This window comes from Bos indicus x Bos taurus, chromosome 24 (assembly GCF_003369695.1).
Source record: "Bos indicus x Bos taurus breed Angus x Brahman F1 hybrid chromosome 24, Bos_hybrid_MaternalHap_v2.0, whole genome shotgun sequence".
NCBI lineage: Eukaryota > Metazoa > Chordata > Mammalia > Artiodactyla > Bovidae > Bos > Bos indicus x Bos taurus.
Genome location: NC_040099.1, coordinates 21,202,661 through 21,225,944, shown reverse-complemented (window position 1 = coordinate 21,225,944; position 23,284 = coordinate 21,202,661). Strand labels below are relative to the sequence as shown.

The 23,284-nt window shown below is 41.3% G+C and overlaps 1 protein-coding gene and 1 non-coding gene across 3 annotated transcripts; one reads left to right on the top strand and one right to left on the bottom strand.

The window, feature by feature from the left end:
- Positions 1-1,378: 1,378 nt before the first annotated feature.
- On the bottom strand, positions 1,379-23,245 carry SLC39A6 (solute carrier family 39 member 6). 2 transcript variants are annotated; one of them, XM_027525820.1, is made up of 11 exons: positions 22,951-23,229; positions 22,320-22,450; positions 20,551-21,303; positions 18,873-19,056; positions 16,871-17,040; positions 15,613-15,831; positions 9,340-9,445; positions 6,593-6,970; positions 5,141-5,221; positions 3,588-3,778; positions 1,379-2,876 (listed from the first exon to the last, which is right to left on the bottom strand). In XM_027525820.1, the coding sequence occupies exons 3-11, from the start codon at positions 21,292-21,294 to the stop codon at positions 2,724-2,726; spliced, it is 2,226 nt and encodes a 741-aa protein (XP_027381621.1). In that variant the 5' UTR covers positions 21,295-21,303; positions 22,320-22,450; positions 22,951-23,229; the 3' UTR covers positions 1,379-2,723. The 2 variants fall into 2 exon arrangements, with proteins under 2 accessions (XP_027381621.1, XP_027381620.1); XM_027525819.1 differs by lacking the exon at positions 22,320-22,450 and having other exon boundaries at positions 22,951-23,245.
- TRNAD-GUC lies at positions 9,102-9,173 on the top strand. The gene has a single exon. It is a non-coding gene; the product is annotated as a tRNA-Asp (tRNA).
- Positions 23,246-23,284: the final 39 nt, after the last annotated feature.

Here is a 23,284-nt window from a genome sequence, read left to right as displayed (position 1 = left end):
AACTTCTGGGACACAATGGACTTTACTGTTCACAGCATAGCAAGCAGCATGAGCAGCATTTAAGACCCTCTTGGGCTTCAGGTCTCATAGAAGCAAAGGGAAAGGTTGCAGGTGGATGGTGCACATGCTGAGTGTGTGTGGCACTGAGAAACGCCGAGCTTGGGGAAACCATCTCTCCTGTACAAGATCTGCTCTTTGTCTTATGCCTCATCTTTCAAGGCTGTTCACTGATAATTGGCCCAGGCAGAGTTTTCAGGGCCTTTTATTCTTGACTTAGCTGCAAGAACATATAGGGAGTATTAAGGTACCAGGCAGATTGCTTTTCCCAGAATGGTTTTTTATCAAGTTACACTAATCTCAATTAACATGATGAATTTTTTTTTCTAATCCCATAATCTACTTGGATAATATGTGTTGCTTGAAGTTTTGGTAAATATACAGCAAAAGGGTGTTATTTTGAGGGAGGCCTGGAACAACTGTGATGTGGTGGTCATTTTAGGTTGCTGATTTTCAATTTTTTCCATAAATATTCATAATTAACGATTGTTAATTATCCAAACAATTAATGATTGTTTGGATCTACTACATCTCTATTTATGTCTCCTTCTTTATTCAAGATATTATTTGTTTGTACCTTTTAATTTTCTATCAGTCTGTTATGTGTTTTCCCCCAAACAAACAGCCTTTGGTTCATATTCTATAGTTTCTGCATTGTCCTCTGATCTTCAATCTCTCCCACACAGAGCCGTGGGAACCAACTCCTTAAATCTTCTATATACACACTAGTGAGTTCAAATTGGAGTGCAAACTATGGTTGCTATCTTCCTGTTTTGTGAACTGGTCCAGCACACCTTCTATCTTCAAAATCTCTATGAAAGAAGTAGGTACAAGCCATCTCCCAAACTCCTGGAGGAACAGTTTCCAATGTCCAGAATTTCATCTTGCACTGACCCAGCAGTGGCATCAGGGCGGGTCTGTGGATTTCTGGAGCACAGCAATCATTTAGCCTGAGAAGGAGACGTCCCATCTCATCCTTTCAAGCACTCCTGCTGCCCACCCCAATCCAAGTAATTCTCGTTAGTCAGACCCCTCTCGCTTGGTCTGGGGAACAGAAATGCTGGTCCAAAATTGTCTTTCAGTACACAGGCTGTAGAGTCTTGCCCAGTTGTTCTTGATTCTCCTTAGAATCTAGGGTATCATTGCTTCTTCTCAAGCTTAGGTTCTGGGGTTTGTTTTTTGTTTGGGGGGGATTTTCTAAGTTAGGGACAGCTTTGAACAAACTGTGGACCAGTATTTTCTGAAGTGCCCTTTGTGATAAAAATGTAAAAAATTGAATAAAGCCACCTAATACAGTAATATAAATGAATTGACAAGTATATATAGTCTGGGTTATATTTAAGAAAATCAAACATCTCAAATTCATAGAAATAGAAAGTACAATGGTGGTTACTATGGGAAGGAAACGAAGAGTTTCAGTTTTGCAAGATGAAAAAGTTTTGGAGACAAATTGCATAACATTGTGAATATATGCAAAATTATCAAGCTGTATGCTTAAAAATGGCTAAGATGGTAAAAAAAAAAAAAAAAACAAGCAAAGAAAATCAGAATATATGATATGAAGCTGACATGGGAATTTATTTTGTAGAAAAGCAACAACTAGAGAACGCCATACAACCCCAGTACATCTAAAGTACTATCTATAAAAATGACAACTGCTCACAACGACAACACTGAAGCACTGAAAGATACCAAACTACCTTCTGAATCCAAGAAGTCAAAGTATAATCAGTACTGTTTTAATGTTCTTACATATATTGAAATTCTAATACTCTGACAAGTGGTAAACCAGATAACCAGAACATCCAATAATGTAACTTTGGGTGATACATAACATGACTTGGTGATATCCAAGTCTTTTGACAATACATAAACTTACTCATACTCATCTGGCGTATCTCCATACATATTTTAAAATTCCAATTTCTTGGTCAAATGATGTATTTTTCAAATTATTAAATATATTTAGATGTCTTTACTATACAAAGTTAAATGTACAACTAAATTAGTAAAAAGTGCTGAGGTTTTATTGGAACAATTAATATTCTGACAAAAATGTTTATGAATGTACTCTGTACTTTACTGATACTGCCTTTTTTCATTTATATCTAAATTTCCCCTTCTATTTAATAACCAGTTTTGATTTTTTATATGAAATCTATAACTTCTTAATTCATACAGATTCTTCTCTTTTTCTCCTTATTTCTTAGCTTAAATTCAGTTTAAGTTTTATTGGTATCTTAAGCTTCATGTGTATTCTTACTCCTAAACACCAGCAGTTCTTCAGAGGCCTAAAATCCAGCATGGGAATCACTATATTAAATTAGTTCTAGAAAAAAAAAAATTAAGATTTTTTTTCTGAAATATACAGAACATGTCATGCCAAATCTCTTGTTTATACAATAAACTGGTAATATTGGTAAATTGCACATATAGCTTATATTCCCAAAACAGAATAACTTAAATATTAAAACGTACCTTTATGTTACCACCATAACTGACCTTATAGGCATAACAAATGACAATATTCAATACAAAAAAATCACAAAATCCACTAACCTTAAGTGCTATGGATCACATCATACGAACTCATCTCCCTATGACCTATTCAAACTACAGACAGCAAACTATAGCTTTAAGTTTAAATTCTAGCATTTAAACCCTAATTAGAAATTTATACGAAACACAATTTTATGTTCAAATATGGAAATAAGCAACATAATTCCAAAACCCAAAAGTATCCCAGCATTCTGTAAAAAGAAATATCCCCAGCGGCTACATCCATGGTCACTAGCATCATTGTGCAACATCTCAGGTACCTTTAAAACAAACAAAAAAAGAGCAACCTTTAAGTTTCCAGAACCACAGATTTTAGAAGAACTTCCAGGACACTGTACTAGCTTTCTATGTAGCTGGATATACCATGAGTCAAATTTCTAAAACATGAATCTAGCTAATAAGGTCACACAGCATTTCCTAACAGTTAATTAACAATGACTACTCATGGTCTGCTCAGCAAATCAAAATTATATCGATTCAGTTTACTCCACTGTAAAATGGAGAGCTACACTGATTACCCTGCTTACTGTCTGTATCTGTACATAACATGTGGTTCACTTAAAGTTCAGAGATATGGAAATCTTTTATAAAATATAATCTTAGCAGTAAGACTGGCTGAGACTGTTAAGTGGACTTTGGTGACAAAAAGATACGACTCCTTTATCCGTTACTAAGGATCCTTTAAGTGTTCTGATGCATACACAGTTTGCCAACAGTATGTGGCTTGTACTAGGTTTCTCACAAGTCTATGTACAATTCAATGCCTGATTACTGAAACTCTCCTCTCAGAAAGACACATCAGAAGCAGGTAGATACTTCTGTGTATCCTGAAGTATACTTTGTATACTTTGTTGAGCACAGAATCTCACTGCTACTACATTTACCCTACACTCTTTTAAAAAATGCTGTTTCATTGAACATTTTTATTTCATTGTTAGTCAATTCTGTAATTTGACTTCTTAAAAACTTACCATATCAACCAGAGCAACATACATGAACAAGCCTGCAGTAAGTGCAAATATCCACATAGAAACATTCTCAGCATAATGACCAATGAAAATTCCTGTGGCCATTCCAAGATACGCCAGCATGGCTGACAGGGCATTATAAAGAACAGCCTGCTTAACAGTCATGCCAGCCTTCAGTAAGACAGCAAAGTCACCTTTAACAGAAAACACAAAAAGGCAATTAAAGTCATTAAAAAAATCATTTTTAAGACATATACCCAAAAGACTTTCCAGATTTAAAAAATCCTCCAATTTTTTTGAGGAGTGGGAAAAAAAAAGACAAAATTAAGAATCACCCAGGGTTAACAGTTAATCAGTTTTATAAACTAAGATATCTTTTATCCAAAGTTTTTCTTAAGGTTTCTTGTTTGTCAAAGAATGTCAATACCAAGAATCTACCACTGAGCTCTTGCACTGTCTTCAAGGGGCTTTCAAATGACCACAAGCAGGAAGAGGGAGTAGAGAACACACAGGAAATGATCAGCAAATGATTAAGGCAATATGCATCATAATTAAGAGCTAAAGAGTCTAATGTTCTGGTTATAAAAGAAGAAAAGAAATTAAGATCAAAGTACTTCAGAGAGGCTTCGTGGAGCCTGAAGGATCTAGAATGTGGAACACAAATCAGATGTTGAAGGCTTACAAGCATCGAACAGGAAGATGGGAGGCCTTCGAAATGGCAGAACACACGCCAAGGGACAAAGGTGAGAATGGTGCGACAGGCGTGTGGCCACCGGTAAGAAGAAAAACAGAGACACACACAGAACCAGGGCAACTCTGGGAAGGTTTTAAGTCCTGCTGCTGCTGCTAAGTCGCTTCAGTCGTGTCCGACTCTGCGCGACCCCATAGAGGGCAGCCCAACAGGCTCCCCCGTCCCTGGGATTCTCCAGGCAAGAACACTGGAGTGGGTTGCCATTTCCTTCTCCAATGCATGAAAGTGAAAAGTGAAAGGGAAGTCGTTCAGTCGTGTCCAACTCTTAGTGACCCCATGGACTGCAGCCTACCAGGCTCCTCCGTCCATGAGACTTCCCAGGCAAGAGTACTGGAGTGGGTTGCCATTGCCTTCTGGTGACAGAGAAAAAGAATATTCAAAACACAATTCGTCAACTTCTCTTTCTTTTTAGTTCCAATGACATTCTCTTTGTCAAGTTCTCTCTGTTAATGGAAGATGACTCTTTATTTGCCTATGGTCTTATTCCTATTCTGTGTACAATGAAAACAGGGACTGACATCACCATACGCTGATACAGGAAAGTATCTGGCAGGGGAAGAGGACCAGAGATGGGGCTCAGGGATCTGTTTGGCAACCCCACAGAGGCAATTGTGTAATCAGAGTTGCAGGGTTAGAATTCTGGCTGGAAACAGACTTGTCCTTAGTAAGAAACAAAGCTAGCTAGGATAGTAGACTTATGAGAAGCCATAAATGAGAAAGCCTGCTGGAAACTATTGTTAGCAAAAGCCAGTGACACTAAGATATGCTACCCACCTGGAAAATACCATTTGAAGGGTTCTCTTACCTAGTTCATGAGGCAACTCATGACAAAACACGGCAACAGAAGTACTTAAACCACTTGATAAACCTTCAGTAAAAGCAGCACCTGTGTAAAAAAAATCACTGCAGTATTTTGTGGGTGTGTATTTTTAAAATTTGTATAGCACATACAATGAGGTGAAAGAAACTATATTCTGGTTGTGAATAAACAGAACTTTCTCAACTGCACTCTGTAACTTCTTCATTACTAATCTTAGATTACATTCAATTAGGCTTAAATTTCCCAAAGGAGAACAAGGAGATATGATTGAAGGGAAGGTTGGGCTGTGCCTTAAAGCGATTAAATGATCTTACACAAACCTGAGAAGTAACTGCTACCACATAAAGCACTTATGGAGAAATATAAAACAAACTGATTTAAAAGGTTGAGGGGAAAAAAACCTCAGGAATCAAGAGTACAAATATGTTTCCATGCCTCAGAGGAATCCACTGTGTAACTAGACTTTTTTACTTTTATTCTTTCAATGTCTTGATAAGGGAGGTTTAAGACAAATAGCTCCCTGCTTTTAAAAGTTAACACGTTATACAACTGATTACTTACAACCATGACTGAGCATTTGCACATCCTTCTGTGTCGCTTAAGTTGTGCATGGTGCAGAGGAGGAAGTGCATGGTGCAGAGGAGGAAGAGTGCAGTGCGGGGAGCAGGGCCTGGGCTCATCTCAGCTGGGCAACAAAACAACACTGCCTCGTCGGACCTCGCCTACCTGCTCCGTAATTATTTCCATGGCTCCTTCTAGAACTCTGTGGGTCTGTGTATGTGCACAAGTGCTCATTCATGTTCAACTCTTTGCAACCCTATGGACTATAGTTCACCAGGCTCCTCTGTCCATGGGATTTCCCAGGCAAAATACTGGAGTGGGTTGCCATTCCCTTCTCCAGGGGATCTTCCTGACCCAGGAACTGTCTCTTGAATCTCCTGCTTTGCAGGCTGATTCTTTACTACTGTGCCACCTGGGAAGCTCCTCCCTTCCTGCACTAAATTACTACAATTCATAAATATTCTATTATCTCTCAATGGTAGCACAACTTACAAAAAGTCTGTAATTCTTCTTTGGGTACGGATTAGTAATTTAAACTTATTAGGTAGATGAAGATTCCTTTAGCATAATAGAAAAGACGGTGGAAAAGATACTTTCACTTTAATAATACATACTATTTATATTGCAGATAAGAGAAAGTAATTTTTGAGAAAGTAACTTCAATTTAGTTAAGGGGCCAAGCAGTTTCCCGTACTTTTTCATCTTATCCCACATTTATCAAGTACATCACTGTCAAAGCAGTCAAAGAAGAGATAACATTTTGATAACCTTGGATGTTAACAGCCTTATCAAACCAACCTACTCTTTGCTAAAATCAGCAGCTTAAAGTGGCATTTTCAGAGATCAACAAACAAGGGCTGAAACACAGAGACATACCAATTGCGAGGCCATCGCTGAAATTGTGCAGGCCGTCCCCCATGATCACCATCCAGGCCAATGTGGCGATGCCAGCGTCTTTCAGCTCCTCCCTAGAGTAGCGCTGGCTGTGGCTGTGGGGGTGGTGGTTCTGGTGGTGGTGGTGATGGAGAATATGATGGTAGTCATGATGGTGGTGGATGAGATCATCGGACTGGCCGAGTGTATCATGGAAATGCGAATGGCATTTATTCTTGCACCCTCTGGGTACATATTCATTGTAAACTTCCTGCGGATGGGCATGAGCTATCATGACCTCCTCTTCTTCCAAGATTGCTGGCTGCTGAGAATCAAAGTGGGAGGGCTCTTGTGAGTCAGCTCGTAAATAGCCTTCAGGTCCTAGATGTAAACATAAAGGACATTGGGACAAAGTCAAATGGCTCTGTTAATGCGCACATTTCAAAATCTCCACTGACAGAGTCAACAAGACTTCAAAGCATGGCAACTCTCTCACATACACCTGCCGGGCAGACTAGACTTTAGAGTACTGTTGACGAGAAACATCAGTATGTTTTAGTAAATTTTAGAAGTTAAATGATTTCACTAAGAATGGATTTTAAATGATAGCCTTCAGTAACTGCCCCAGATCCTCCCTTAAATTCTTTTGCCTCCCTATGTTTTTCAAGATATTTTTTTTCTGATTATAAAAGCAGCACACACATTTTAAAAAAATATTTCACTGTTGACATTTAAAATATTTTAGAAAAATATTCCAGAAAAATTGGAAATAAAAAACATGCACAATTCTGTCATCTGAGTTCCTCTCTTTCAAAATTCAAGGGAAAGCAAAAGAGGGGAATTCCTTGGTGGTCCAGTGGTTAGGACTCTGCACTTTCACTGTCAAGGGTCTGGGTTCAATCCTCAGTCAGGGAACTAGGATCCTGCAAACCATGTATTGTGGCCAAACAAAAATTAAAAAGGAAAAGCAGAAGAATGTGAAATACCATCATCACCAAGAAACATTTATCTGTGTAAACTGCAACAATAGATTTTGCTTTTTATTTTTTTTACACTGGCATCAACTTTTCTGGGAGCATTCCTGACACTATGGTCCAATTTTAAAAGTTATTTCCTCTCATCATTATAAATTTCACTGGAAATTCTAAAGACGGAATAGATGCAGGAAGACAAGTCAAAGTATTTCACTCACTCTTTAGAGAGGAGCAGCATGCTGGAGACAAAGGGTGGACAGAAAGTCTTAGGACTGCCCAGTAGCAACAATAAAGCTGCTCTTCCTCCTCTGTCAGCAACTGAGTGTCTACTCTGGGCCAGGCACCAGGACAAAGTGGAGCAGAACAAAGTCTCTGCCTTCAGGAAGCTCATGTTCTTGGGGGAAATAGCCACTTAACAAGGAAATACAGGTATAAATAAGGTACGGCACTGGACAGCATGGGAAGAAAATAGAAAAGGCGAATATGAGGAGAGTGAGTGGGAGACCTCTGTATTGGGATGAGCCAGGAAGGCCTCTAAGAAGGAGATGTCTGAGTTTGAGATTGAAACAATAGGAGGAGTTTATATGAAGACCTGGGAGAAAAGTGCTCCAAGCAGAAGAAACTGAGTATCAGCCTCTGAGACAGATCTGGTATACTCACAGGATGAAAAGGAGGCTGTGAGGCTGGACAGAGTGAACCATCCGGGGGAGTGGAAGGCAGGGCAGGACCTCAAAGGTCATCATGAGGCATTTGGTTTAAAATTTTAATTTTAACTGAGCCTGTCCAACAAGAAATGCCAGGCTAACAAGCTCTAGGAAACATAGTAACACAGTAACTTTACAGTGAAGAAACACAGGAGACACAGCCTTAGCCAAGTGATCAAAATTACCACCACCGCTATGTGACCCAGCATCATGGTGGGAGGCAGGTCACGTCACTGAAAAGGATGTAACACACTTTGTGCTATTCCTGCCCCGAGTGATCAACCTGATGCAAAAACAACAAACTCAAAATGAGGGACAATAAGAGGCAACATCTGACCCTGAATTGTACTCTCGATCATTTTTTTTTTCCTTTTGGGGGTTAGGGGAGTATAAAGAAATTATTAAGACAATTGGAAAAACATGAAAATGGTCTGTCTATAGACTAGAAAATGGCATTGTATCAGCTTTAATTTCCTGGTGTTGATCACTGACCTGTAATTACATAAGAGAATGTCCTTTCTCTTAGGAAATATAACAAGTATTTAGAGGTAAAGAAGCATCACTTTTGTAACTTACTCTCAAATGGTTTAGAAAAAAAATGAGTAGTATGTATATACACAGAGAAAGAGAGAAAGAATGATAAATGTACACAAAATAACTGGGGAATACAGGAAGAGGCAGAGGAATTCTTCATACTATTCTTGGAACTTTTCTCTAAGTTTGAATTTACCTCAAAATAAAAAAATTATAGAAAGGAGACATATAAATATACATAGAAATAACCAACTTACTGGCAATTAAAAGAAAGTATAAGTTTAAAAAGAGGGGAGGGATTCCCTGGTGGTCCAGTGCTTAGGACTTGGCATTGTCACTGCCGGGGCCCAGGTTCGATTCCTGGTTGGAGAACTAAGATCCCAGACGCCTCGTGGCACAGTCCAAAAAAATAAAAAAAAGAGGGAGGGGAAGGTTAATGGGGTTGGAATATGGTCCCATCTCTTGCAGATAGTCCGAGTTGCCTGCAAATCACAGAGCAATGGACTCCCCTCCAGCTCTCAGATTTATAAGGACTTACGATCATCTGCATCTACTTTCTCCTCATTTGTTGAAAGTTGAGATTCATACTTGGACAGCTGCTTTTTAATCTCCACATCATCATCATTTTCAGGTTTTTTCTGATTCTGTAACAGCAAGGAAAAGCAATACTTGAAATAAGTGGTTTACTTATGCATACACCTTCAGATAAATAGTTAAGCAAAAGATTTCATAGAACAAGACAACAGTTACAGACTTCTAAAGGAATAAACCCCATCTAAGGGCAAGGCCTGCACTTAACTTCATAGCACCTAGTAGTTTGTTTTAGGCAGAAACTGTTCAGAAAGGTAAAGGATGATGCATCAGTAATATGAAAGAAAAACCACACACTCATCTTTCTGCTGGTCCCTCAGGTCACACAGTATAATCTGTTCTCATGAAAACAAGCACTGCATCCCCTGGGAGCTATTTAGAAATGCATGATCTCAGGCCACACCCCAGAGTGAATGGATTAGAACCTGGATTTTAACTAGATCTCCAGGTGACTCACACACACATTAAAGTTGAGCTCTGCCTCAGGCCATCAATTCAGAACAGGCACGTCCTCCTGGCAAGTACTGATCTGCTAACCACCTGCCTGGTTTCCTCCAATGCCTCTTTTGGGCAATGAAAGCCCATACTTGCCACACTTTTTATAACTTAAAATTATACTGTGATACTGATACATACTTGTTACTAAAACTAAAATACTTTTGCTGTCATAAAACGCCATTACCAAGTTTTCTCTTTTGAAACAAACCCTAGTAGTCAGTCTTGAATTTATCACTAGATTTTTAAACCAGCTGAATACCATACTTGAGATACTGTCCATATCTCAGAACCCAAGAATGAAGGTCACTGTTAGAACAATGGTGCCTGTGTATTACCGACTTACGGAGAATATTTAAGATAAGGAAAACGGTCACAAAAACAATCACCTTCTTATTTGCAGTATCTTTTGAATATGACTCAATCCCCACCATAACTGAGATTTCATTTTTAGCTCTAACAGTATATAAAATATCTGCACATTTTTAGGTTATAAGAGTTTTTAAAAGGAAGCACAAACCAATCTTTATACCTACCCCTGGCATGATGCCTCAAACACAGGAAGTACTTAAATATTTGTGAAAATAAGTGAATTCAGGATACTGTAAGTCACTTAATTGATGTTTTATTTCTTGTTGAGCAATGACTATCTCTAGTTTTTAACCAATTCTTTCATTCCACAAGTATTAAGGGGCTCTAACGTTTCCTGTGCTGAATCCTGGCAATACATTAATACACCATAAACCAAGATACACACAGTCCTTGTTCCCATGGAGCTTATCACCCACAGGGAGGGAAGTTTTATACAGGTAATGATTACACAATTCTTTGATTGCAATTTTTGATACACTTTCAGTTCAGTTCAGTTGCTCAATTCTTCGGCACTCAGCCTTCTTCACAGTCCAACTCTCACATCCATACATGACCACAAGAAAAACCATAGCCTTGACTAGATGGACCTTTGCTGGCAAAGTAATGTCTCTTGCTTTTCAATATGCTATCTAGGTTGGTCATAACTTTCCTTCCAAGGAGTAAGCGTCTTTTAATTTCATGGCTGCAGTCACCATCTGCAGTGATTTTGGTGCCCCCAAAAATTAAGTCTGACGCTGTTTCCACCGTTTCCCCATCTATTCCCAAGAAGTGATGGGACCGGATGCCATGATCTTTGTTTTCTGAATGTTGAGCTTTAAGCCAACTTTATACATTTTACAAAGGACAAATACACAGTACTACAAGAGTGTATAACAAGACCTAACTAACTCCCACGACAGGATTCATCCAGGAAGTGATGTTTATGCCAAGACCTAAAGATGAGCAGGGGTTTGCTGGAGAAGGGTGGGGGGAGGAGTAATCCAGGCAGGGAGATGGCATGTGGGAGGACCCTAAAGCAGAAAGGGAGCAGCCCCTTCTTTAACTGAAAGAAGTGCAAGGTGGTTGGGGTCTGGTAGGTCAGAGACTGGGCGGCCAGTAATGAGGCTGGGTAGCGGGGAGTCCAGACAGTGCAAACCATGGACTATGGACTTCATCCATCATGAAGCTATGGACTTCATCGTATAAGCAATGAGACTGAGAGACACAGAGGATTTTCAGCAGTGGTGTCCAACCTCATCAGACTCATTTAAAATCACTCTGCCCTCTCCACTCTGGATTAGAAGAGGGTAACAAAATAATGTAGACAGTCTAGTCAGGAGGCAGCTGCTGTCAGTCAGGTAAGCCGAGCTTAGACCAGAACAACAGCAAGGAAGATGGAGAGAAACAAATAATTTCACTTCTGGATACACTTAATAAAACTAGGTTGGATATGAGGATGAGGGGGATTCATAGATGATTTTCAGCCTAAGGTTTCCAGCCTAAGCAAGAAACCTGAGAATCTGGTAGAAAGAAAGTCTGAGGTAGAAATATCGTTAAGAGCCTACTGCTACTGCTAAGACACTTCAGTTGTGTCCGACTCTGTGCGACCCCATAGACAGCAGCCCACCAGGACTGCCCCGTCCCTGGGATTCTCCAGGCAAGAACACTGGAGTGGGTTGCCATTTCCTTCTCCAATGCATGAAAGTGAAAAGTGCAAGTGAAGTCGCTCAGTCGTGTCCGACTCTGTGCGACCCCATGGACTGCAGCCTACCAGGCTCCTCCATTCATGGGATTTTCCAGGCAAGAGTACTGGAGTGGGGTGCCCCACACCAAGTATGTGATTCAACCCTAATTTGAATAAAGAGATTGACATATATGGATGTCTTAAGGGAAATCCTAGGTAAAATGTTCCATTATAAGACTCTGATGCTGGGAAAGACTGAAGTTGGGATGAGAAGGGGACAACAGAGAAGGAGATGGTTGGATGGCATCACTGACTCGATGGATATGAGTTTGAGTAAACTCTGGGAGTTGGTGATGGACAGAGAAGCCTGGCGTGCCACAGTCCATGGGGTTGCAAAGAGTCAGACATGACTGAGTGACTGAACTGAACTGAACTAAACTGATGGGTCTGAAGAGCTACCAATGCTTACCATGTAAGGAGTAGTTTTTTCTTTTTGACAGAACTAAATGAGATTTAAAACTGTTATATAAGTAACACTAAGATCTGGATGCCCTTGAAAAAAGATAAATGCAATAGTTTCTAAAAAGGAAGAGAACATGAAATGTTTGTGAAACATCTGTGGGAAGTCTTTGCTTAGAAATCATGCTTATTTACTATTTAATGCTTCTTATGCGTGTGTGCAAAGTTGCTTCAGTTGTGTCTAACTCTACATCCCCATGGACTGTACTTAGCCCGCCAGGCTCCTCTGTCCATGGGATTCTCTAGGCAAGAATACTGAAGTGAGTTGCCATGCCCTCCTCCAGGAGATCTTCCCAACTCAGGCATCGAATCTGCGTCTCTTACATCTTACTTGCACTGGCAGGCGGGTTCTTTACCACTACTGTCACCCGGGAAGCCCTTAATGCTTCTTAAACATTCAACAAGTATTTATCAATCCTCTACTATGTGCCAGACACTATTCGAGGCAATGGAGATATAGCAGTAAAGAAGATGGAGCGGTCCTGGCCCTTGAAAGCTCACATGCTAGCAGAAATTATCTGAGAACAGAAATTCCAAACTTCGTTAACTACAATGCATAATAATATATATGTAACAGAGTAATATATAGAATGCACTGTAATATCACTGTTACATTTAAAAACATGGGTCAAGACACAAGATTGATTTCACAACTCACAAATAGTTATAACTTAAAGAGTCTGAAAAACACTGATCTGTATTGCTACAGACAGCCTACCTCTTAGAGTCCTATGTTAGAGCACCAGGGTAATAAACAGCACTTTTTAGGTAAAACTAGAAAATTACACTGAAATTAGAATGGCATCTGAAATAGAAATGCAGTAAAACAAACAAACACAAACAAACCCCTCCCCTGCAAAAAAAATCCTTAAGAATGCAGAGGAGGAGGATATATCCTCAAAGCTACCCAAGTGAAGCAGCAGGGACAATGGGGACATGGAAGACTTCCTGTATTAAGGAGTCAGCTCTTGTTGCTTCACTTATTCCCTGTAAACTGACATTCAGTAAGGGTTCAAAATCTTCAGTTTGAGATTTAAGTGACTGTAAAATCCATAAGGGAAAATATTCACAGGATGGAGGAGGCTACTCTGCTCACATGCACTGGGTTCCCAACCTGAGCTCTAAGCTCAGCAAGAATCAACTATGTTAGTTTTCAAGTCTCTTCATGCCAGCTATACCTGCTATTCCAAGTGCATGATTTAATTACATATTATTCAGACTATGAAATGCCAGTGAAAAGAGTTACTGCCATGAAAATTTAAGTTGAATGCTTCTGAAAGATTCAAAGGCAAGTTGCCAATTACATAAGGCAATCACTGTATAAATCTTTTTCTACATTAAAATAGCTTTACAAGTATGTAACCTCTTGCTCAATTTAAGAGAAACCAAAACTGGAAATTTAGAAGAAGTAGCAGGGCTGCAGAGAAAAAAATGATCATACAGAACTCTGACTCCAAGAAGATCTTCAGTTCAGTTCAGTTCAGTTGCTCAGTCGTGTCAGACTCTTTGCGACCCTGTGAATCGAAGCACGCCAGGCCTCCCTGTCCATCACCAACTCCCGGAGTTCACTCAAACTCATGTCCATCGAGTCGGTGATGCCATCCAGCCATCTCATCCTCTGTCGTCCCCTTCTCCTCCTGCCCCCAATCCCTCCCAGCATCAGAGTCTTTTCCAATGAGTCAACTCTTTGCATGAGGTGGCCAAAGTACAGCTTCATCATCAGTCCTTCCAATGAACACCCAGGACTGATCTCCTTTAGAATGGACTGGTTGGATCTCCTTGAAGTCCAAGGGACTCTCAAGAGTCTTCTCCAACACCACAGTTTAAAAGCATCAATTCTTCGGCACTCAGCTTTCTTCACAGTCCAACTCTTACATCCATACATGACTACTGGAAAAACCATAGCCTTGACTAGACGGACCTTTGCTGACAAAGTAATGTCTCTGCTTTTGAATATGCTATCTAGGTTGGTCATAACTTTCCTTCCATGGAGTAAGCGTCTTTTAATTTCAAGGCTTCAGCCACCATCTGCAGTGATTTTGGAGCCCCCCCAAAAAAAGTCTGACACTGTTTCCACTGTTTCCCCATCTATTTCCCATGAAGTTATGGGACCAGATGCCATGATCTCAGTTTTCAAATGTTGAGTTTTAAGCCAACTTTTTCACTCTCCACTTTCACTTTCAAGAGGCTTTTTAGTTCCTCTTCACTTTGTGCCATAAGGGTCGTGTCATCTGCATATCTGAGGTTATTGATATTTCTTCCGGCAATCTTGATTCCAGCTTGTGCTTCTTCCAGCCTAGCGTTTCTTATGATGTACTCTGCATATAAGTTAAATAAGCAGGGTGACAATATACAGCCTTGACGTACTCCTTTCCCTATTTAGAACCAGTCTGTTGTTTCATGTCCAGTTCTAACTGTTGCTTCCTGACCTGTATACAGGTTTCTCAAGAGGCAGGTCAGGTGGTCTGGTATTCCCATCTCTTTCAGAATTTTCCACAGTTTATTGTGATCCACCCAGTCAAAGGCTTTGGCGTACTCAATAAAGCAGAAATAGATGGTTTTCTGGAACTCTCTTGGTCAACATCAAATGACCAGAATATGAGCACACAAATGGCCAAAATGTGTACATGTCATTATTAAGCGTCCCCATGGGGACAATCTTTTGACTGATTTACCCGGTCACATCAGAGAGGAAGAGGAAGATAACCATAGGCAACTCCGAAGATATTTTCACCAGATATAGAGTCTACTGTTGAGCTTCATATTATTTCTGCGGGCACTTTGCAAACGGCAAGTCTGAGTGAGTCAGATAGTCTTTCAAACAAAACATAATATTTAGCTACTGAGTAATTTTAAAGCTGCACATACTTACTGTACATAACTCAAAGAGTTTGGGGTAAGTACACATCCGTGAAACCACCGCCACCATCGATGCCTTGTTTGGTCATTTATATAGATGTTTACCCTTTCCAGTGACTCTGAAGGGAATACTGAAGACAGAGAAGTCCAGGGTTACTGACTTCCATGAATGCTACTGAGAGCAAAAAGGTACTGAACCTCCTCACAAATGAAGATCATACACCTTGGAAACACTCTGCTAACAGTTCAGTTCAAGTGCTGCTCTAAATAAATGTCCAATGCATAGTAAGTACTCAGTACAGTTTTTCTTACCTTTTTCTTCTTATCTTTAAATTGCTTGATCAACGTGAGGACGTGTTCAACAAGAAACATGAAATACAAGCCTCCCAGAGCTGTTAGCCCTTTCCATGTAGAATCAAAATAAGTATTTTCTTGAATGTTTTGAGAAGACAGGTGGCTGAAAAGTGGTCCCTTCTTCATTTCCATTGCTGGTTCTTCATGGCTGTGACTATGGTGATGACTTGCATGAGACTAAAGGCAAAATAATACGGATTTTATAAATTCATTTGCTTCACATGTCAGAAAAATTGGCTAAGATAATTAACGTCAAATATGAAACCATTCAGAATTAGGCAATTAACGTTCTACTTCAGAATGAGGGGAAGTTTAGGATATTAAAAGTAAAACTACCAATAAGCAGCAGTGACCCAGAGCTTAACATACATAATGCACGATGGCACTTCAGTGGAGTGGATCTATTCAGTGTAAAGACAGACACATTCTCCATCGATTCTCATAATGTACGGGTAGAGGGTATTTCCAATGTTTCTCCATGGCCACAAATAAGTCTTAACAGGCATATAGTGTCTACTGTTCATACATCCAGTGGAAAAGCCCCTACCACTGTTCTCAGTGTGCTTCCAAGAAGCCCAGGCTGGGTGATGGGCCCTGGCCAGCACCTGAGATCCAGGCACCCTGCCCCCGTGGCCCGCAGCTGGGTGCAGCAGGAGCTTCTGTCACTGCGTGTTAGGGAACCAGGTGTGGTGCACACCAAGGTGAGACTGGGGGTCATGGCTACAACCCATGCAAACGCTCCTAGAAACTAAATTTCCAGCCTTTTATACATATCAATACAGAGCACAAACTGAAAATACATATATTCAATATATGTATTTATAGATGCATGCATTATGTATTAGTATTTAATGTTGAATAATAAAACACACTGAAAGTCTCTCAGTCCTGTCTGACTCTATGTGACCCCATGCACTGTACAGTCCATGGGATTCTCCAGGCCAGAATACCGGAGTGGGTAGCCATTCCCATCTCCAGGGGATCTTCCCAACCCAGGGATCGAACCCAGGTCTCCCACTTTGCAGGCGGATTCTTTACCAGCTGAGCCACGAGGGAAGCCCAAGAACACTGGAGTGGGTAGCGTATCCCTTCTCCAGTGGATCTTCCCTACCCAGGAATCGAACCAGGGTCTCCTGCATTGCAGGTGGATTCTTTAGCAACTGAGCTACCAGGGAAGCCCTATAAAACACACTAATGGGATAAATTATTTACTTACATGTGGAAGAAGGTGTAAGAAAGCATCACCACTCAGTGTCCCGACAGCCAATGCCACAAGGAAACTCAGAAGAAACTTGAAAAACACTCGATTCATGAGAGGCACTAAGATCACACCCAGCAAAGACAGGAAACTGATGACGGAAATGGCTATAAAGCCACCAACCCAGGCTGTCAAAGAGAACAAGACAGAGCAAAGGACAAAGCAAACAACTGACACACTTTCAAAGAGAGACTGTGGAGTGGCATAAAGTCATCTGTAAAAGCAGGGAAGTTTACACCTATGGCAGATTCGTGTTCATGTTTGGCAGAAACCAACACAATACCGTAAAGCAATTATCCTTCAATTAAAAACAAATAAATTAAAAAAAAAAGTGGAGCTAAAGAAATACAAATGCAGTGGAACAGAACTGTGGTAACAGAGCAATAACCAAGAAGCTGGATCAAACGTGACTGAACCCTCTGGGCAAAAGGCATAACCTAGGAGAACATTCTTCAGCGAGAGACCATCTAGTCAAAGCTATGGTTTTTCCAGTAGTCATGTATGGATGTGAGAGTTGGACTGTGAAGATGGCCGAAGGCTGAAGAATTGATGCTTTTGAACTGTGGTGTTGGAGAAGACTCTTGCAAGTCCCTTGGACTGCAAGGAGATCAAACTAGTCAATCCTAAAGGAAATCAACCTTGAATATTCACTGGAAGGACTGATGCTGAAGCTCTGATACTTTGGCCACCTGATATGAGGAACTGACTCATTGGAAAAGACCTTGATGCTGGGAAAGATTGAAGGCAGGAGGAGAACGGGGACAATAGAGGATGAGATGGTTGGATGGCATCACCAACTCGATGGACATGAGTTTGAGCAAGCTCCAGGAGTTGGTGATAGACAGAGAGGCCTGGCATGCTGCAGTCCATGGGGTCGCAAAGAGTTGGATATGACTGAGCAACTGAACTGAACTGAGGGTGAAGGAGGGGGAAGGTATGGTTACCAAGGATGAACTCTCAACCACTTGGGAACTGTGCTTACAGACTCCCTTAACAGTTAAATTATGAGAAAGAAGAGGAAAACATTAGGAAAGGAGGGAAGAAAGGAGAAAAGGAAAGGAAGCTGGGAATCAGTAATATCCTCAGTGAACAAAGCAATCAATTCTTCATTATAGGTTCTGAGCAACACAACTTACACTACAGCAGACTGTATCCTGGTTTCATGTATTAACACGAGCACACTAGGATTAGGCTCCTAAACAACTCTGACCTTTCTCTAAACAATGTGACAACATACAAAGCAATCCCAACTTTTTAATAGGAGGATAACTGCTTTACAATGTTGTGTTGGTTTCTGCTATACAACAATGTGAATCAGTCATAAACATGCACACATCCCCTCCCTCTTGAACCTCTCTCCCGCCCCACCCTCACCCCACCCCTCTGGGTCCTCAGAGAATGCTGGGTTGAGCTCCCTGTGCTGTACAGCAGCTTCCTGTGTGTACGTGCTCAGTCACGTCTAACTCTCTGACCCCCTGGACTGTAGCCCTCCAGGCTCCTCTGTCCATAGGATTTTCCTGGCAAGAATACTAGAGTGGGTTGCCATCCTCTTCTCCAGGGGCTCTTACTGACCCAGGGATCAAACCCGAGTCTCCTGCATTGGCAGGTGGATTCTTTACCACTGACCCACCAAGAAAGCCCCCAGCAACTTCCCACTAGCTATCTATCTTACACATGGTAATGTATATGTTTCAACAGAACCCAAAATTTTTGAATGACCTTGACATATCCTGTGGGAGGACCTCAGACAAGTTACTATATAATGTATTTTCTAGTTTTTGTTTATTTTTTTAGGGTAAAGCTAACACATTTGCTTTCTTCACATCCCAGGCAGAGAACAATTAAGATGATATATTTGGAATTATGCTGAAAAATGAGTAGGCTGATGTAAATAGAAGGAAAAAACACAACATAAATATATCTACTGGAAATTATTTTTACATAAAAAAGGCAATTTTACCTATTTGTAAAGAATAGGTCTTTGGAGGGATTTCAGCTTTCTTTTCACTTGTTGTATGAATCAGACATGATCTAGTATCAATCTGATTGATGATGGCTGGGCAGAGATAGTTGAACTCGGTGGCATTCAATGGAACCTGGATGCCCATGCCATGAGATGTAAGCAGCTTTGACGCATTGAAACACTGAAGAAAAAAGAAATAAACAGTGAAATCACCGAAAGGCATTCCCATTAGAAAATCTAAAAAAGCTGTTGATACAAAACTCCCTTTCCTTACTGAAGCTACTTCTTTACTTAAGGTAAATCAAGACCAACTTTTGTTTTAAGTACTTTGGAATTTGCCTCAAGCTACCTGGAGATACTTTGTCACAGGGCTGATTTCCCATCTCTTCTGCTTATTTCTTCCTGGGAGAAGCACATCACTAGTCACCTCTGGAGAAAGTCTCAAGACGAAAAAGTTTGAGGATAAATAGACATTCACAAGCCTGTTAACTCACTGTATAAACCTATTAAGGAAATGAGCTTTAATTTCAAGATGGGTTCATTAAAGATTGAGAAATATGTTGTTTCTGTACTAACGCTATCATACCTGGTCTAAACAAGCCCAAGGCATGTCACTCTTCCAGCAGTGACTGTACTTGCAAAACTTAGCTCAGTGCTGTGTACATACTTGGCAAAATAACACTTCACAACGAGAGAATATTAAATCTGTAGATTACTCACTCTGGCAGAGGACAACACTGGTTAATGAGACAAACCTGCACCGGCAGGCAGTTGTTTCAAAAATTTAATTAGATGACAAGCTTAGTTTGAAGAGAATCTCTGCTGGAGAACGTAAGCTCCCTCTTCTCACCGAACAAAAAAAAAAACAAACCCAAAAAAACCCACAAAAAACCACTGGCACTAGCACCTGTTTCTCATCTTCTAAAAGCTATTTTAAACTCCCACAATTCTTGGCCAATACTACTCTAAACAAACTTTATTACTAGTGTTGCTATGGGAATGACCATTAGTAGGATTATCCCAGAATTAGTAGTCATGTGATGGTTTGAATGAAATACTTAAGTTCTGCCTGTTAATGTATACCAACTAATGCCTTGTTGTTGATATCTCTTAGCCAAGGCAAACTGTGTACAGCCTGGAAGTCTAGCTTCAGAGAAGAAAAACACATGAACTCAGGACTCACTGCCCAGACTTTTCACTTGTCCAGCACGTCACTCTAGGTAGCATCTCCAATTTCACCCACCTTACAAGTCACTGTGATCCCTTTGTCAAGGAGGCAAAGCTGCTCTTGCATTCTCTGGCCCTTTAAACCACACCTTTCCCTAAAACATGAATTCTAACTCCTGCTCTTTCGATCTTCCATTTTATGTATTTTTTTAAAATTAATAGTATTCACCTTTAAAGATTTTCTCCCCCAAAATAATTTCATATGTTTTAAATTCTATATTAGAAAATAGCTTCACCAGGCAGCATTATTCTTACCGAAGAACTTACCCCACAAGTTTTTTATCAGGAATGTTTTCAACATAGTGGAGACACTTTGAGCTAAGTGCCTTGCTCAGAAAGGAGAAATTCCCCGTTCAATGAACTCAACATTTTATTTTTAGTTTAGAGAGAATAGCAATGACAGGATAGACAGCAGGCATACTGATTAAAATAACGAGAAACATCTTACCTCCTGAGTATTTTCGCTTGGGCTTCTGGAATACATAAAGTCTTTTCTGGGCTCACTCATTGATTCATTGGTTCTCCTACTAGCCAGTCTGCTTGCCTGGCTCTTTCCTGTGACACTGGGTGGAGTGGAACTGTTCACATCTTTGGGGAGAAGTTTCCCATGTTTTGGAGTTTCTATGGTCTCGAGAAAGTGAGTTCCCTCAGAGACAGCATTATACACAGTTGAGGTCACTTCACTAGCACCGACACCCTCCTTGATTAAAACATTCCTTCTGCCACTGGCATGTTCTGATCGATGAGACCCCTTCCCGTGGCTGTTTCTCGGCTCTTTGCTTGAACCATCAGAGTCATGGTCTGGGCAGAGAGCTTTCCGACTATTTTTACTGGAAGCAGCATGATTATGGTGAGAGTGATGCTCATGGTCAGAGCGATGCTCATGGTCAGAGTGATGCTCATGGTCATGGTGTATATGAACTCTCTTAATCTTATCTATGCCTATATTCTGAAGCAACTTTTTGAACCCTTCAATTGACAGGGAATTATTTTCTCCATAGCGGTGGAAAAGCTGTTGTAGATGATGCTGCCGTGTGGTAACTGCCAAGTTAACATTAATGCCAGATTCCCAACTTGGAATAATTTTTTCAGTGGTCTGAGGGAAAGCAGTGGCTGGTCCTACTTCATGAAGGGGATTTGTGACTGACAGAGTGAAGGTCAGGATCAAGATCACTGATAAATTCCTCGCCATCGCACCTTCCTAAAGAAGACAGAAAACGAAAGGAAAGAAACAACCTTGTCTTCACTTCCAAAACAATTTGAATTAAGAAATCTCATGCTGAAAACTGATGTCTAATCAAATAACCAAGTTTAACAAAGCACCATCTAGAGTGATCAGTGTAGTCCTACATACTGCAAAAAACAAACAAAAAACCAAACTGGAGTCCTAGGCTCTACCTCTGCATTGCTGAAACATGGGAAACAACTGGAGAGCAGTTGAGTGCTAAGACTCTGTAATTAACACTATAAAAGCAATAGTAATTCAGAGACTGGAGGGACCCATGTGGTCACAGCCATATTGGCATTATATCATGTTTCAAACAAGAATTCAAAACAAGAGAACACAAAACCCAAACTAGCTACCTCAACCACGACCACCACCATTTCATAGAACAATCTTTTAACAGCAAAAAAGGTAAATATGGCAATCAGAATAAGTCACATTTAACATTTTTTTCTTAAACCATATATAAATCTATTTGAGGCCTTTCTCCCCCAATCCCATTCTTCAGAGGCAACTAATTTGGCCAGTTTCTTGAGAATTCCTCATGCATACTCAGGTACATGTGCGCCTTAATCATACTAATGGGATCTTTTGTTTTTCCACTCAACAAATGACATCTTTCCATGTGAGTATATACAAAGTGATCACATATTTTTGAATGACTGCACAGTAATAGTTCTTTAAGGAAATTAAAACTTTATTAAAAAACTGTGTTGCTCTTATTTTGCTATCACTCATCTGCACAATACTGCTGGGAACCAAAGAACTATGCTCCAAAGAGGAGTTAGGGATCCAGCTGAGCATTGAAAAGCAGAATTCAGTTAAGCAGACCAAAGTATAGGCCAAAAGAAGCAGGGAGACTAATATCTCAGGACCCAGTCAGCAGATGCCCAGTACCAATGATGGGTGGTGATCGTGACCAAATTGGTCTGCCTCCAGTGAAAATAAGGGGAGTGAGATGTCAAGGGAGAGGAGCAACTGAGCTCTACCACCTTCAGCGCTTCTTCCTTGGACCAGCTGGTAACACCTATTTCATACGGAGACAGAGGAAACCACTAGCATGGATGTATGTGGAAGTGCTCCAAACGCTGTCAGCAGTATTGCACAGCGGCTGCTTATCGTTCTGTGAAAAGAGGACGTGCGCACTATCACCGGGCTAGACTCCTAAAAGAACAATCCTTGGGGCCCGAAGTTTTAAGGGGCAGAAGAAAACCTTTAAGAAATACACGAGGAGCGAGATGGGTGGGGACAGCACGGACGAATGGCTCAGGAGCAGCTCCGTGCCTTTCCCAAGGGAGGGAAGGATGCTTAGGGCGGTCCCAGACCCGCCAGCGGATCTCCATCCCCACAAGTCCGCGTGTGCTGGAGAAAAAAGCAGAAGGAAAGGGCCTGGAGAAACGGGTGAGCGGAGAAAACGGGAAAGAGCTCGCAAAACTGCCTAGAAGGGCTTTTTATTTTTAAACACCATAGTACTCTCTCGGAAAATGAGATGAACAGGACAAACCATTTCCTTTCCCCGTTGGACCCCGAAGCCCGCTGTGCACCCCAAACTGGGAAGTCCGGCCTCGCCGACCCCGCGGGGTTCCCCTCTCCGCCCACCCTTCCTAGACCAGCGGGACTCACCTCTCCGCGGCCTCGCCGACCCCCGGCCCGCTCCCGCGCGCCGGTTCAAGTTCCCGCCGGCGGTGCGGAGCCGACCCTTACTTGTCTCCCTAGAGATCTCTACACGGCACGGAGAGGCGGCGGTCTCATCGGCCCGGCTGCCCCTCGGTCGGGGAAGCGCCGCGTAGACCCCGGCTAGCCGCGCCCCATGCGGTACCGCCGCCGCCTCCCGGGAGCAGGAGGACAATCACTAATTAGCGCCGCGCGCAGCGAGCTGCCAGGAGCCACCGCCTCCGCCAGCCTCGGCTGCGGGGCATGCGCAGTGCGGCTCCACCCCGTCCCCGGCGGGCGGGTC